The 14,505-nt window shown below is 34.6% G+C and overlaps 1 protein-coding gene across 2 annotated transcripts; it reads right to left on the bottom strand.

Annotated features, from left to right (window-relative positions):
• Positions 1-328: 328 nt before the first annotated feature.
• On the bottom strand, positions 329-14,143 carry foxp3b (forkhead box P3b). Of its 2 annotated transcripts, none has more exons than XM_079897092.1 (14): positions 14,067-14,143; positions 13,024-13,112; positions 5,373-5,530; positions 5,085-5,174; positions 4,874-4,982; positions 3,775-3,889; positions 3,578-3,682; positions 3,379-3,466; positions 3,080-3,154; positions 2,721-2,859; positions 2,069-2,145; positions 1,853-1,954; positions 1,374-1,495; positions 329-1,212 (listed from the first exon to the last, which is right to left on the bottom strand). In XM_079897092.1, the coding sequence occupies exons 1-14, from the start codon at positions 14,099-14,101 to the stop codon at positions 1,122-1,124; spliced, it is 1,395 nt and encodes a 464-aa protein (XP_079753218.1). In that variant the 5' UTR covers positions 14,102-14,143; the 3' UTR covers positions 329-1,121. The 2 variants fall into 2 exon arrangements, with proteins under 2 accessions (XP_079753218.1, XP_079753219.1); XM_079897093.1 differs by having other exon boundaries at positions 335-1,212; positions 1,364-1,495.
• Between the last annotated feature and the right edge of the window lie 362 nt (positions 14,144-14,505).

Genomic DNA, 14,505 nt, shown 5'->3' with positions numbered 1-14,505 from the left:
TTTACACTGTAATATTGTTGCAAGGTCGCTTATGTAGCCTACGCTTTCATGTCCACGTATTTATTTAGTAGGCAAAGTAGCCATGTAATGGCAGATTGATTGACTTACTTTGCATTATCCCTAATCTAGTAAACAAATATTAATTTTCCTTTAGAATGCCCTTAGTCCCAACCACCATCATCAGCATTGTGAGAATTCACATGGCACTGGTATATGAGGGTGAACAAAAGCCTGTGGTGGCAGAGGAGCACAAAAGCACAGACTGAAGCATCATAAGGGATGGATACGTTCCCATCAAGCTGGAACACAAAACAGAGAACCACAGGAGAACAGATGCAGCAGATTTATTTACTCTCCACCTTTAGACTGCAGCATGTCACACATGTGCAAAATAGGGTGAAAAAGCAACCATTTGCACATCTGAGGAAGAAAAAGTATGGATTCTACAGTAATTCAAATCAGCATGGTGAGGAATTTATCAAGACATGTTTTAATCAACATACAATTTGCCCTTAATCAAGCCTGCTTCATTGACTCAGTTTTGAATTAGCCTATTATACAGCATAAATATAATCAAAATACGATTTAGAAACGTAGATATGACATTTCTTTGTCTTTAATTCCAGCAGCTTTTATGATGCTTTTTGTCTTTGCCTGCACTGTTACAGAATCACCACACCCAAAAACATGTGAGCACACACAGATGCCCTCTTCTGGTCAGGTTGGAGTCTGGTCTCTCAAAGTGAAATTTGGAATAATTTTGAATAGCCTTTTCTAATGTTATTTGACTCTATTTCATTTTAATCAGATATAGTACAGAACATAAAAAAGCTTAATCAGAAATAATGCATGCATTCAGTTATAACCACTATCTATTTACGAATTAAAAAAAGAAAACTTAGTCTGCATAAATATGCAATTTGTCATATTTTTCTACTTAGACTTAGCAAGATAGTAACACCGTTTTTTTGAAGACCGGTTGACATTTTAAAGATAGATATACATCAATGAATATTAACAAACCATCTCATCCTTCAGGATCATGACTAAATCTCTGCTTTAAAATCATAAAACTTGAGCCTCATTTTTGTTCATACTACACTAAACATTTGGAAAATATTTCACTGAAACTCTGTGGCATTTATTGATACATCTGAGGCTTCATGGGATCGACAATTGGAGAAGGGTGTCAGCCAATTCAAAGTGTAGTCCCTGTAAAACAACATATGAGACGTTGCTTTGTCACATTGTCAGCCTTTCCACAAAAAAAGGAGCATATTTTGTGAATTTAATCTATATTCTTGTTTTAATAATCCTGACCATATCATTGTGTATGTAATTTGTCTAAGGATGAGGGAAGAACCTGAGAGGACCTGTTGATTTTTTGCCCTTTCCTCTTTTGAAACTCTTCCTCATCCACTGTCCACACGGCCCCCGTCCTCCCGTCCACCCGCACAAAGCATTTGTGGAGACTAAGATTGTGTCGCACAGCATTCTGAGAAAAAAAGGTTGAAGCAGTTATAAATCAGACAGTCGAGTGGTGTTTAGTGAGATTATTCAACATGATTTTATCATGTCAACAGCGGCACCGTGTGGACAAAAATATAATGTCCCAAATTGCTTGAGACTAATAATCTCAGGATATCAGAGATCAACCTGCTGAAGGTTGGATCTTATTTTGTTTTAATTTAGCCAATTCATATGGCACACAAGTAAACCTTTCAGTCTCTCACAGTATTAAAAAATATTATTTTAAAAAAATCCTTAAATTAAGTTTTTGAACTAAACAGAAATAGGACCGTTTCTAGGTCTCAAACTGATGGTTAGTTGGGTGTGACAGCATGTTTAGTACCTTCCATGTAGGAGAACTATGACGGAAATAGTAAAACATTCTTGTGAACCAATTGTAGATTTCGTTTAACGTCCGCTGTTTCTCTGGGGCTTCCAGGATTGACTGTAGGAATCAATGATAAATCATATTTATACATGTTTATATTTTAAAATGAGCATTCAAATGTGTGTATGTATATATATATATATATATATATATATATATATTTGTACTTACCCATCTGATTAGAAAAGCATATGTATAAGGAGGTCGTATATTGGCATATTTGTAGTATTCCACACTGCTAACGAAATCTGTAATTGGCAGAAAATCAAATGACTAAAAAACAAAACATCACATAATCATTCTTGGAAATTGACCACAAACACTCATATGTGTCATTGTGCTTAATGTGTCGCTACGTGTTTTGCTGCCGGGTAATGCAAATGAGTTAGTCATTTTCAATAACATACTTGCACAATGCACCCAGCAAATGCAAAATCAAGGTTTTATAATAGCTGGTTTATGAGCAACAACACCAGCTGAGGCTGTGTGAACTACCTTTGGTCCAGATCTAAGGCAGCCTTTGTGGTCTGCAGGCATGCCAACTGTGTCAACAGGAAACTAGCTAAATCACAATTGTAGTCATAGTGGTAGACCACCAACTTTCTACTGTCTGACCAATAACATAAATGGAAAGGAAGCAGAAGATGGGGGTGGCCTTCTCATTATAAACAGTGTTGGATGGTAACCTTTATCCATCTGTATATTTTTCACCTTTTCAATTCCACTTGATTAGATTATTCTTGTTTAAAGAAACTCTTTAGTTAGAATGTGTGTGTTTAGGGGCACAGTAAGATGTGTATTTTGGATTTAAGCAGGTTTTTACCTGGCAGCATGCGTGGTGGGGGTATGTGGCAGGGGTCCTGTTGTACCGGTGCTTCACTAGCTCTCTCTGACCTGCCATCTGGCTCCCCCAACGGGGGCAAATTTAGCGCTAGCGGCCTCCACCGACCTGTAGCAACTCCCTGATGGAGAACACACAAGTCAGTGCTTAATATGAGAGCAGTGTTAAGCACAGCTATAGATTGTTGTAGACATCTTGAAATGAGTCAAACTGCAGTTTGTATAGATTTACTGACATTTTATAAAATCACAAAAAGGAAATGTCATGTTCACTATGAGAATCACTATTATTGTATGCTCTCATGAAACTTGTGGCTCATAGAGTATTCTGAAGAGTCTTACAGTACATGTCGAGATGCAGTCAAAGAGTTGAAGGTGGATCTGCATGGCGTGAAGTTTCTGCTTCTCCTGAATGAGCTGAAGTCATCACATCACATATGGCACATTAGAGTGAGTGGGTTCCCAAACCACTTTTACCAAGATCTTTTTGTGTGATTCTTTTAGGTTCACACTCAGTGACTCAAAACCAATGAAACCATGATTCACTTTCAACGTCTCATTCATAATGACTGATGATAATCAATGATGCACGGAGCAAGACTTGTGTGTGCTGTTTGTGAGAGATCTTATCACTGATGTACCTGATTCTCCATGTGGCGCACCAGGTCTTGTTGAACCCGCCACTGAGCAATAGTTTTCTCATCTGTGCTGTGGTCTCGGTTCAGATGTCTAGACAGGTTGAGAATCAAAAGAGGAATCTTTCAGTTTGAAAATGATAGGTTTCCAACAAGGGAAGCTCGCATATGTAATTTCAGATATTGAAATAAAATACAGACTTACCTCAAAAAATGTGTGTACCCTTCAAAGACCTTATCACAGCCTGGCCAGCGACATTGTCCATTTATATACAGAGAGCTGGATCTCTGGATCTCTGTCTGGACAGGGCTGAGGAGGACACGTGCAGGACTTGAAGGATGTAAATATACTTATTGATGAACATTTATTACCTTTATGGGATTTTTTTCAGTGATACTTACCTGTGATGGTGTAAGCTTGGAGATTGTTTCCTGTCAGCAACAGCTTGTAAGGAAATCTGCGCGCTGTGACTGGTCTCTTTTCTTCTGTTCATGGCTGCTGGGTGACTGTCATTTGCTAAAGAGTGAGGCAAAACAGTGCACACCTGTGAATACTTTAAAAAACATTTTTTTTCCAGTTATTTTTTATATTATATTGTTTTTATATGGAACACACACACACACACACACACACATATATATATATATATATGAAGAGTTCAGATGCAAAAGCCTCTAAGTGCCATCTGAAATTTTCTTCTAGAATGATCATTTTTATCAAGCTCGTATATTTAAGTTCAGTAATTTCACTTAAATGGCAATGAAAATTACCTATTAATTGTCATTTAAGTGAAATTACTGAACTTAAATATACAAGCTTGATAAAAATGACCATTCTAGAAGAAATTTTCAAATGGCACTTAGAGGCTTTTGCATCTGAACTCTTCATATATATATATCTGTATAAAATTACATATAAATATTATGAGTAATATATTCTCATATTTATTTAAATCTAATTTTATATACATTTGTGGTCAAATGATTACATACCCCTTGCAGTAAATGTTAAAACTTTAATAATAACAATACTACTACTACTACTACTAATAATAATAATAATAATTAGTAGTAGTAGTAGTAGTATCAACTTAATGTGAGGAAATTCTGTTATTTTGTTTTGTGGACAATATGTAAACATCTGTTTTATGAAACATCTTATTCAGGGTAGTACAAAATAAAATAAAAACAATATGGAATTTTTATGATCCCTCTTTTTGTAAACAAAAATGATCAACATTTTGCAGATTCTACAAGGGGTATGTAAATGTATGGCCTCAACGCTATTATATAAAACATACAGCACCTCCTTCTGAGAGAGTTTGAAAACTTGAGTCGAAACGCTTTGAAGAGGTTACATGCAGCAGTGTGTGTGTTTCAAAACATTGTTGCTTGACAGAACATGTACATATATGGAATATAATGATATCTCTGTGGATTTCACTACTTTGACTGTCAAGAAAAAAAATGTAAAGTCTGAATAATTCATTGGAACACAAACCCTGAAGCAGGAGAGCCGTAGAGCGGAGTACAGACGGCCTGATCTGGCCAGCTCGAGAATTCTGAAACACCAGCTGAAGAAAATGCATCCGTTCCTCATCACCAGTTCTCTGCACACGTACACAAACACACAGAGAATCACGCCAACGCACTCTCCACAATAAAGGCCATTCTCTGAGAGCTTCATGTAGCTTTTAATCATCAGAAGCTACCTGGCATAGTGGATGTTTTAAGTATGTCGAGTTGTTGGAAGGAGCAGTATGGCTGAGCTGGACTGATTCCACTGTCTGAGGGGCAGAATTCTACAGAAATGTTGCAATATTTCAGAAATATATTGCAGTTCATATAGGCTACTGTAGCAAGAAAACTAAAAACACATCTATACACGAAATGATTTGGAATCTTCCGAAAATGCAGTTTAAATGCAAACAACCAGCAAAGGGATGTCTTCATTTAAGGCATTGTTTTACAGAAAGTACCAGAAAATGAAGCTCACTCACAGAACGTGCAGCGGATGAAAGATCTTCCACGCACTGGTGTGAAGAACGTTCGTTCATCAGAGGGGGAGATGCGTCATGCTCTTCTTTCAGTTGTGGCTGTCGTTCATTTTCTCTCCCACTCACCCTGTTGTCACTTTCTCTCTCAGACCGAGGCATTCCTGAATTCAAGAGTTTGACAAAGATTGCAAATTGGTGTACGGCATCATATACTTAGACATTTCACATAATACATAATGTGAAAGAGAGAATGCAACAATTAGCTGAACTTTAGCTTTTTAATATCTTTGGTTAAGGGTAACTTAGTGTTGTATTTTTCTGTATTAGACTATCTGAGAATATAATTGCTTTAGTTTACAATACATTTTGTATTGTATTGTATGTATGTATGCATGTATTTGTTTATAAGGCTTTCATGGTGACATTTGTCTTTGACTCTTTACATTATTTATTCTTTACTATGGAATCATCTGAATTAGATATGCATATAAGATTAGATATGAGTTGTTTCATTATTTGGAACCACACTTACACTTTTAAATTGATTAAATAATTAAAATTGTTTTATATATCAGTCCACTGACCCCCTCAGTACCTTCATAAACCCCCAATAATACCTGAGTTGACCTAAATACCTTCCTTAATTTATCAAATTCTGAAGAGGAATTAGTTAAAGGGTTATTTCACCCAAAAATGAAAATTCTGTCATCAATTACTCACCCTTCCAAACCCATAAGACTTCAAAACACAATATTTTTAATGAAATCTATAAAATGAAAGACCTCCATTGAAAGTCTATTCACCCAAAATTCTGACACTTCAAATCCTTGAATCGAACGGTTTATCTTCTGAAGAGACATGATCACTTAATTTGATGAGGAGATTTCATTTAGGCTTTTATTCGCACCCAGCTGAAAAAGACGCAGTATTAAATGTATTAAAAATATACTTCAAATTCAAGTAGTATGTTTATAATACATTTGTATTCCCAACATGCTTATTTGAAGTGCATTAAAAATATATGGAATTGCATTTTAATATATTTCTAAAAAGTATACTAAGTACATTGGTAATCAATATATGCTTGGTTACACTTTTAAGAAATATGCTAAAAACAAGCATACTTTTAATATAGTTCTAAAAAGTGTACTATAAGTACTTTGGTCATAAATATATGCTTCGTTACACTTTAAGAAATATGCTAAACACAAACATACTTTTAGTGAAATTTTTGTGTATTTACAGAAAAAAATACTTATGTTACTATTACTTAAAGTATATTTTATGTGTACTTTGTGTAATAACAGCAAAATTATTAAGCTTTTAGTGGGTTTAAAATATATGTACTTTATAAACGCTTAGGAATGCTTAAATATTAATGTATTTATCTTGTTAATATTTTGAAATTATAATTTATAATTATAATATATAATAAACATTGTCAACTATTGTTAAGCATTGCAATAAGCATTCTTAAAATTAATTTATTGTTAACTTTTACATTTATTCATTTAGCAGACGCTTTTATCCAAAGGGACTTACAAATGAAATGAGAACAATACAAGCAGTTAAACTAACAATAGGACAACAATATGCAAGTGATATGACCCTTCCCATTTTAATCTAATGCAGTACATGTATTTCTTTTTATTTTTTTTTATTTTTTTTATAATAAATAGATATAGAACAGAAGAGAAAGTGTTAGTATTAATGGATCAAGTGCTGCCGAAAAAGATGTGTCTTCAGCCGTTTCTTGAAAATGGCTACGGACTCAGCAGCTCCGGTTGAGATCATTCCACCAGCCGGGAACAGTCAAGGTAAAGGTCAGAGATTTTGTGCCTCTTTGAGATGGCACCATAAGACGACGTTCACTTGCGGAGCTTAAGTTTCTGGATGGCAGATGAGTCTGAAGTAATGAGTTTTGGTAAAAGGGAGCAGAACCAGTGGTTGTTCTGTAGGCAAACGTCAGTGACTTGAATTTGATGCGAGCGGGAACTGGCAACCAGTGCAATTTAGTGAGGAGAGAAGTGACGTGTGTATGCTCTCTTCGGCTCATTAAAGACCAATCTTGCTGCAGAATTCTGGATCAATTGCAAAGGTTTGACAGTGCAAGCTGGAAGACCAGCCAAGAGAGCATTACAGTTGTCCAGTCTGGATAGAACAAGCGCTTGGACAAGGAGTTGTGTAGCATGCTCTGATAGGAAGGGCCTGATCCTCCTAATGTTGTATAAGGCAAATCTGCAGGACACCCTAGCAATGTGGTCTGTGAAGTTCAACTGATCATCAATCACAACTCCAAGGTTCCTGGCTGACCTTGAAGGAGTTATGGATGACGAACCAAGCTGAATGGAGAAGTAGTGGTGTAGTGTTTGGTTGGCCGGGACCACAAGCAGCTCTGTCTTTCCAAGGTTTAGTTGAAGGTGGTGGTCCTTCATCCAGCCAGAAATGTCTGTCAGGCAGGCTGAGACTTGTTTGTAGCCTACTTATAAAAGACTATCTAAAAGGCTGTTGTCCATTATACGTTTGTACTACTAAAATTCCCACAAGGATTTAAACATCATGTTATTTGAAATGCATCATAAATACATTTTCCAAAGTTGTTTTTACTTGTTTAAACTCAAACAACACGTGTAATACACGTGACTAAACCTGACGTTGAACGGCTCCGATTGGTTCTTATGATAATGAGATCGTCTGAGCTTCCGTTTATCAGATATGCTGTGTGCGTCATCTCTGAATATGCTACTTGAATGAATGTGATTAGATTTTGAAGTGTAAATTTAAACTGTTAAATTATATAGAGCAATCATGTCTCTTTAGAGGTCTCGGAGGAAACCACGCGACATGGATTAACTTTTTGGAACGCGAACAGTTTTGGTGAATCAGTAATCGGAGGGATATCTTTCAGGTTTCATTAAAATATCTCAGTTTTTCTTTCGAAGATGAACGAAAGTCTTATATGGTTTGGAACTACTGAAGGATAAGTGATGACAGAATTTAGAGTTTTTGGGGGGAACTAATAAATAGAAAACTTAGTGTTATGTGTTTTTTTTTTTTTTTTTTTACCCAGCTTTGTCAAGTTTGCATGGCGTGTGATATTTGGAACCTCATTATTTTGTGATTCTAGGTAAGATTTGTATTAAATCAATGTTACTTATCTGTGCCAGTTGTATTTTTGACACAAAGTGTAACAGTGTCTTTTTCAGTGCAGCTACATTCAATTGACCCTTCGCTAAGCCCCGCCCTCCTTAGTTACTGTTGCTACGCTTGACAAGCTTTCGCACCTGGCACATCTATTATAGTATGTATGCACCGGTGTCAGGCATTCCCAAGGAGATAATTAGTCATTTTGAGATAATCTGAGAGAGCAATACAAAAGGGACTGCAGTATGCATTCGAGGGATATATCCACGACATAATATGCAACCGATTAGAGAATAATTTAATCAAAATTGAAGCTAAAGCCTATAGGTCCCAGCGCAAGCAGCAGCCGCCTCATATGTTGACCATTCAAATGGGAAACACACAAATTGAGGAACATCTATGTTCATGGACAGCAGGGTAAGTGAAATTTGAAAATAATCTAATAATTATAAATCAAACAGCTTATCCATGAATCTTGTGTAATAAGACATTAGCCTGACCACTTTACAATGATAACATTCTCCCGCTCATATTTTTAGCGCGCCAGGCTACTGCTCACACGTCGTGGAGCAAACATAGGTGTTTTTGTTAATCCTGTCAACATTTAGTTGTGAATAGGGCCTGCCACACTGCTTGATCCACGCCCGGCATTTCTCCCCTTGGGTTTTAGGTTTCGGGAAGGGAAAAAATTCCACCCCCTCATCCAAACTTTTAGGATACCGGGTATCAGATTTACACAATCCATACGCACAACGCTTCGGCATGTTTCCCTCGCTCGAAAGCTTGCCAGACCTCCGCGCATAGTTACGGTTGCTAAGCCACGATTGGCCTGTGACGGTTTTCGGGCGTGGCTTAGCAAGGGTTAATTTGACAATTTAATCTTGTCAAATTTAAGGGTCAATTTAATCAGAGCCAAGCTTTTCAAGTCGAAGTTGAAGCAGACTCGAAGAGATGAATACTCAAAGAGATGAAGACTCGAAGATATATAATAATGTATATAGGCCAACTGTATAACTATTGTGGGGGGAAATATTAATGTTTGTTGTTTTTCAGACCATAATAAGTATGGTTTTTCTCATATCACCTCTGTTATATATTTCTGAATCAGGCCTAATGGAAGGTGATTCTGTCAGTCTTGGTAGGAAAATGTTAGCAACGTGTTTGTGCTTCCTTCGAGTCATTCATGTAAAAATCTGTTTATTTAATTGTTTTTTTGGTAAAGTTGCAAGTCACTTGGCATACAATGTTTTGCACAACTTCTAATTTCCTTGCATCTTTTTAACAGAGATGAAGAGAGTGCATGTTAGCATGACCACAATAGACATATTCATGGGAAATACCCTAGGTTTAAATAAACCACAATTATCAATATACAACATAACATACCATCTAATACTCACAGTTTTCTTTATTGCTGCAAATTACTATCAGTGACTTTTTGATTGAACTCAGCTCACTGTAAGTGGGGTTGGGCTTCTTCTAATATTGTGTTCAATGTAACTTATTGAGTGCTGTATAGTGACGACAAACAAGAGGATAAAAATGGACACTCATGTCCAGCTTGATGAGGATATAGTCAAAGCTTTGAAAGGTAAACTGAGAACACAATGGAATTCTAATGCATATCTATGCAAATTATAATACACATTTTCAAACATGGATACAAAAATGTTAATCATTGGTTAATTTGATATAAATTCTTCTTCCCTTTCACAGATCCTATGATAAAGCAGTCTTCAAATACTACAATATCTGAACCACAAGCCCTCAGTTGCGGAAAATGCGAGTCGTACTCGAAGTGACCGTCCACTTGAAGATGTGACATTCAAACTCTTCTGTTTCTTTGGTTCAGCCAAATGCATTATTTACTTCTGCATATTGTTTTTCCATAACTTTGTGATGCTTATTTATTTAGTGATGTAATATTCATAGTGTAGTCTACTTTTCAGTAATACAGATATAAAAATAGCATTGCCATAGCATTTCCCTGATCTTTCATGTATTATAATGTATTTTGTTCAAGAGATTATATATGCTGCTGTACTTTTTTAATGTAGTCTAGGTATTTATTTGGCAATGTACACAACAAGATAGTATATTAAAGTGTTCTTGATTTCAAAGTGTGTGTCTTAACATTTATATTAAATTACTTTTGCACTTTTAATATACCATTTTGAATACTGAAAAAACAGCTTTATAATAAACTAGTAGTGTTATGCTAATACATTTCTAATTCTTAAATGCTATTGAAATGTTCTTGAAGCACACTAAAATGAAGCTTCAAACATATTCTAACTGTAGAAGTATGAAAGTATATTTTAAATGAACTGTACAGAAATACACTTAAATTGCACTAAATGTATACTTGAAGTGGTTCCATTTTAGCACAATTTAATATATTAAAATATATTGCGAATATCTTAAAATTGATTTTTTTTAAGCATAACTTGAAATACACTTAATATTCTTGAAGTTGTTTCAAAATAATACATTTAATATGCACTTAGAATAATATAATTTAAATATATTAAGTATGTCCAAAAAAGCACAGTTAAAATATGTTTCCTTGCATAAAATATGTTCACCTGTGCATATAAACATTGATCAGCGAATATAAACAGAAGCTCAACTGAACCTGCTTGACTCGCGAGAACAAACCTCATTGGTTCTTGCGGAAGCTCAAATGTGCTACGTAACCTCATTGGTTCTCGTACGTCAAGCAATGCTTGAGCTTCTGTTTACCATATCTGATGTGTGCGTTGATGAATGTTCATATGTGAATAAAAGCCTAAATTAAATCTGTTCATCATATAAAGTGATCATGTCCCCTCAGATAATTTGGACTAAACTGCTCAATTTATATGAATTAGTCTTACGATCTCTTAATACACTTTTTGAAGCTTCAAAGTTGCGTGGACTGTCAGTGGAGGGACAGAAATCTTCAGATTTTATCAAAAATATCTTCATTTGTGTTTCGAAGATAAACAAAAGTCTTATGGGTTTGGAACGACATGAGGGTGAGTAAATGAAGACAGAATTAATAAAATTTGGTGAACTTACCCTTTAAATAAAAATGAAAATATGTTGTAAATGTATGCAAAAATGGCAAGCCTTAAAAAATGTAGGCTACTATAGAGAAGGTGAAAGAAATATTATGGGAATTTCACAGAAAAACCTAGAGGGACAATAAGGAAAGTGCTGATATGATTTCATGAAATTGACGTACTACATACTACGTCAACATATGACGGACTACATAATTTACAGTAGCCACAAGACAATAATTATTTCCGACAAATCTCTAAGTCTCCAGAAAAAGCTAAACACGAGAGTTGCTTGAATGTGAACCCAAAATGTGCGTGACATCTGTCTTTCAAACAAGACACAAACCTCTCCCACCACAGGAAATCACACAAACACACTTTGCATTTTGCAAAAACATGCACAAAAGAAGCAACCCAGGAACAGGATAAGGGATATAAGACAACAATAGAATGTGGTTGATGATGTTATTGAGCCTGAGTTAAGATCAGTGCGTCTCACTATAAAACAATGCATTTATATTACAATGAAATGATTTGTTTTCATGCGCACCACTGCACCTTAAACAAACATCAAATGCAAGCAAATTTAATTATAAATGAAAAATGAGATCATTTGGATTTCATCTTAAGAACAACAAAAATATAATGCTTGCATTATTATTCCCAGTCAGTTCCTTTTCTAGACAATGTCTATCACCCCATATGTAACTTTGCTTTCAGGTTCACACAACTCATGGAATATTACTCATTGTCTTGCTTGATTCTTTTCCCTCTTTTCACATACGTGTAGTTTTTACCCTGCCTCACAATACAAAATCTAAGTGAAACTACATATAGGAATCAATATTTGTCAGCTACTTTCCTTACCATCTCTACCACATGAAACAAGTTGAAAATCTAAACTGTCTTGGTGAAATCAGGTTGTTATCCAAAAAAATTCTGAGAAAAAAACAAAATGACTCACAGTGACCATAACTTTATCTCTTTTATCCTCCCACTCTCATATTTCCATTGTTTGAATGTTTAAAGGCAAATACGTGCAATAAACATAAACAGTTATAATTTAAGCAAATACAGTATCTCAATTTCATGTGTGACATGCATTGTATCATACTGTATCATTATTTGCTTGGTTAACATGATTAAAATATTATTCAGATATGCAAAACAGGCACTCAAATAAAAACCTGATATTAGTCTTATCATTTGAGAATTTTTCCTCTTGTAAATAAGCGTGCATATTAAATATCTGAATTAAAATCCCAATATAATGTGCATGCAGATAATGTGAATGCAGATTTGAGTATCCATACAAATTTTGGATACTTTGGAAATATCATAATCCAAAGTCTCATGAAATGCCAGCATGGAATACTATGTCACCAAAGTTGTCATTAAACAACAGGCACTATTAAATCATGCATATTTCATAAACAAGCAAGTAAATATTCACCAGCTTTCTTTACCTTGCGCCTTTGTAGTCAGCCGTTGTCTTCCTGTGCTGTTCTGGTTAAAAACGAGAGTGAAAGGATCTTTATAGGATAAAATTGACAATCTGAAAAAAAGAGAGAGATAAAATCTCACATCAAAGGAGTAAATGCAATGTTAGATTCCTCAATTTATATCAAAGGTTGTATATCATGACATGAGGTAATGTAATTCTATGAATGTCAAAGGACACATGCAGCGGAGATCATCTTACACCTCATTCTGCAGGGGTTGAGCACAAGTTTTCTAATTTCTAAGATTAAAGACAATTCATATTACTCTTAAACAAATGCTTTATATTATGGTAAAGTGTCTGTCTAAGAAAGGTTAGCACAATTTTAAAAGGAAGAAGGGATGTGCTTGTACATTTTTATTTTATCTTGATATTAAGAGACAACATTATTTAGAGATTATGCATTTTTTTTAACTTATCAATAACAAATGATAACAAATTAATATATATATATATATAGTACATATTAAATATATTTATATAGTACATATAAAGTATATATATATATATATATAGGCTACATATACAGTACATATAAAGTATATATATATGAATAAGAAATTATAACAAATTAAAAAAGATTTAATAAATGTTGTGCTGCTCTATAGCCTATGGCATATTTTGACAATAAAAATGTCTAATTTCTGCTATGTCATATTATAATGTAATATGACACACATATACTGTATGTACTGTGTGTGTGTGTGTATATATATATATATATATATATATATATATATATATGTGTGTTAATTTATATTTATTTTTAAAAATTACATATACATATATATATTCACTGGTCTATGGTTAATAATCACTAAGGTCATAAATTCCAGCAGACACAGAGATTAGTAAATGTAAAGGAAAAAAAGAGGTTTCCAAAACACAAATTGTATCTTGCAACACATCTGTTAAGTTGTAGGAAAATTAATCTCATTTACGCATTAGCACATTGTTCAGTTTTCACGGAATAGTTTCCACAGAGCTAAAGAGCATTTTAAGACTCACCTGAAGTTGCCACCTTCCCACATAGAATGTGTCATTGCCAGTAGTCAGTATCCAGCACTTATTTATACTCAGAAAATACTTAGTGTCATCGCAAAGGAAACAAGCACGTTCCACAAACAACACAATGAGGGTATTCACAAACAGCTCTCGAGTTTTACACAAACACTCCAGTGAAAAAGTGTTTAGTTGGCGTCACACGGTGAATATGTCGAAAGCATAATTAATAAAGAAATAAAAAACATACCACATCATTTCATCTGACTTTTAAGTTTCCTGGGAGCATTTTTGTGGAACATTTTGAATTATACATTAACATGATTAGTTGCTTAAGGGAGATAAAATGTTTTCCTGGGGCTGAATATCATTATTAATTAATCTGTGTACAAAAACAGCAATAACACCAACAATGATTTTAATAATACAAAAAAAAAATGTCTCA

This window comes from Squalius cephalus (assembly GCF_949319135.1).
Source record: "Squalius cephalus genome assembly, chromosome: 16".
Taxonomy (NCBI): Eukaryota; Metazoa; Chordata; class Actinopteri; order Cypriniformes; family Leuciscidae; genus Squalius; species Squalius cephalus.
This window is presented reverse-complemented; position numbering and strand designations above follow the sequence as displayed.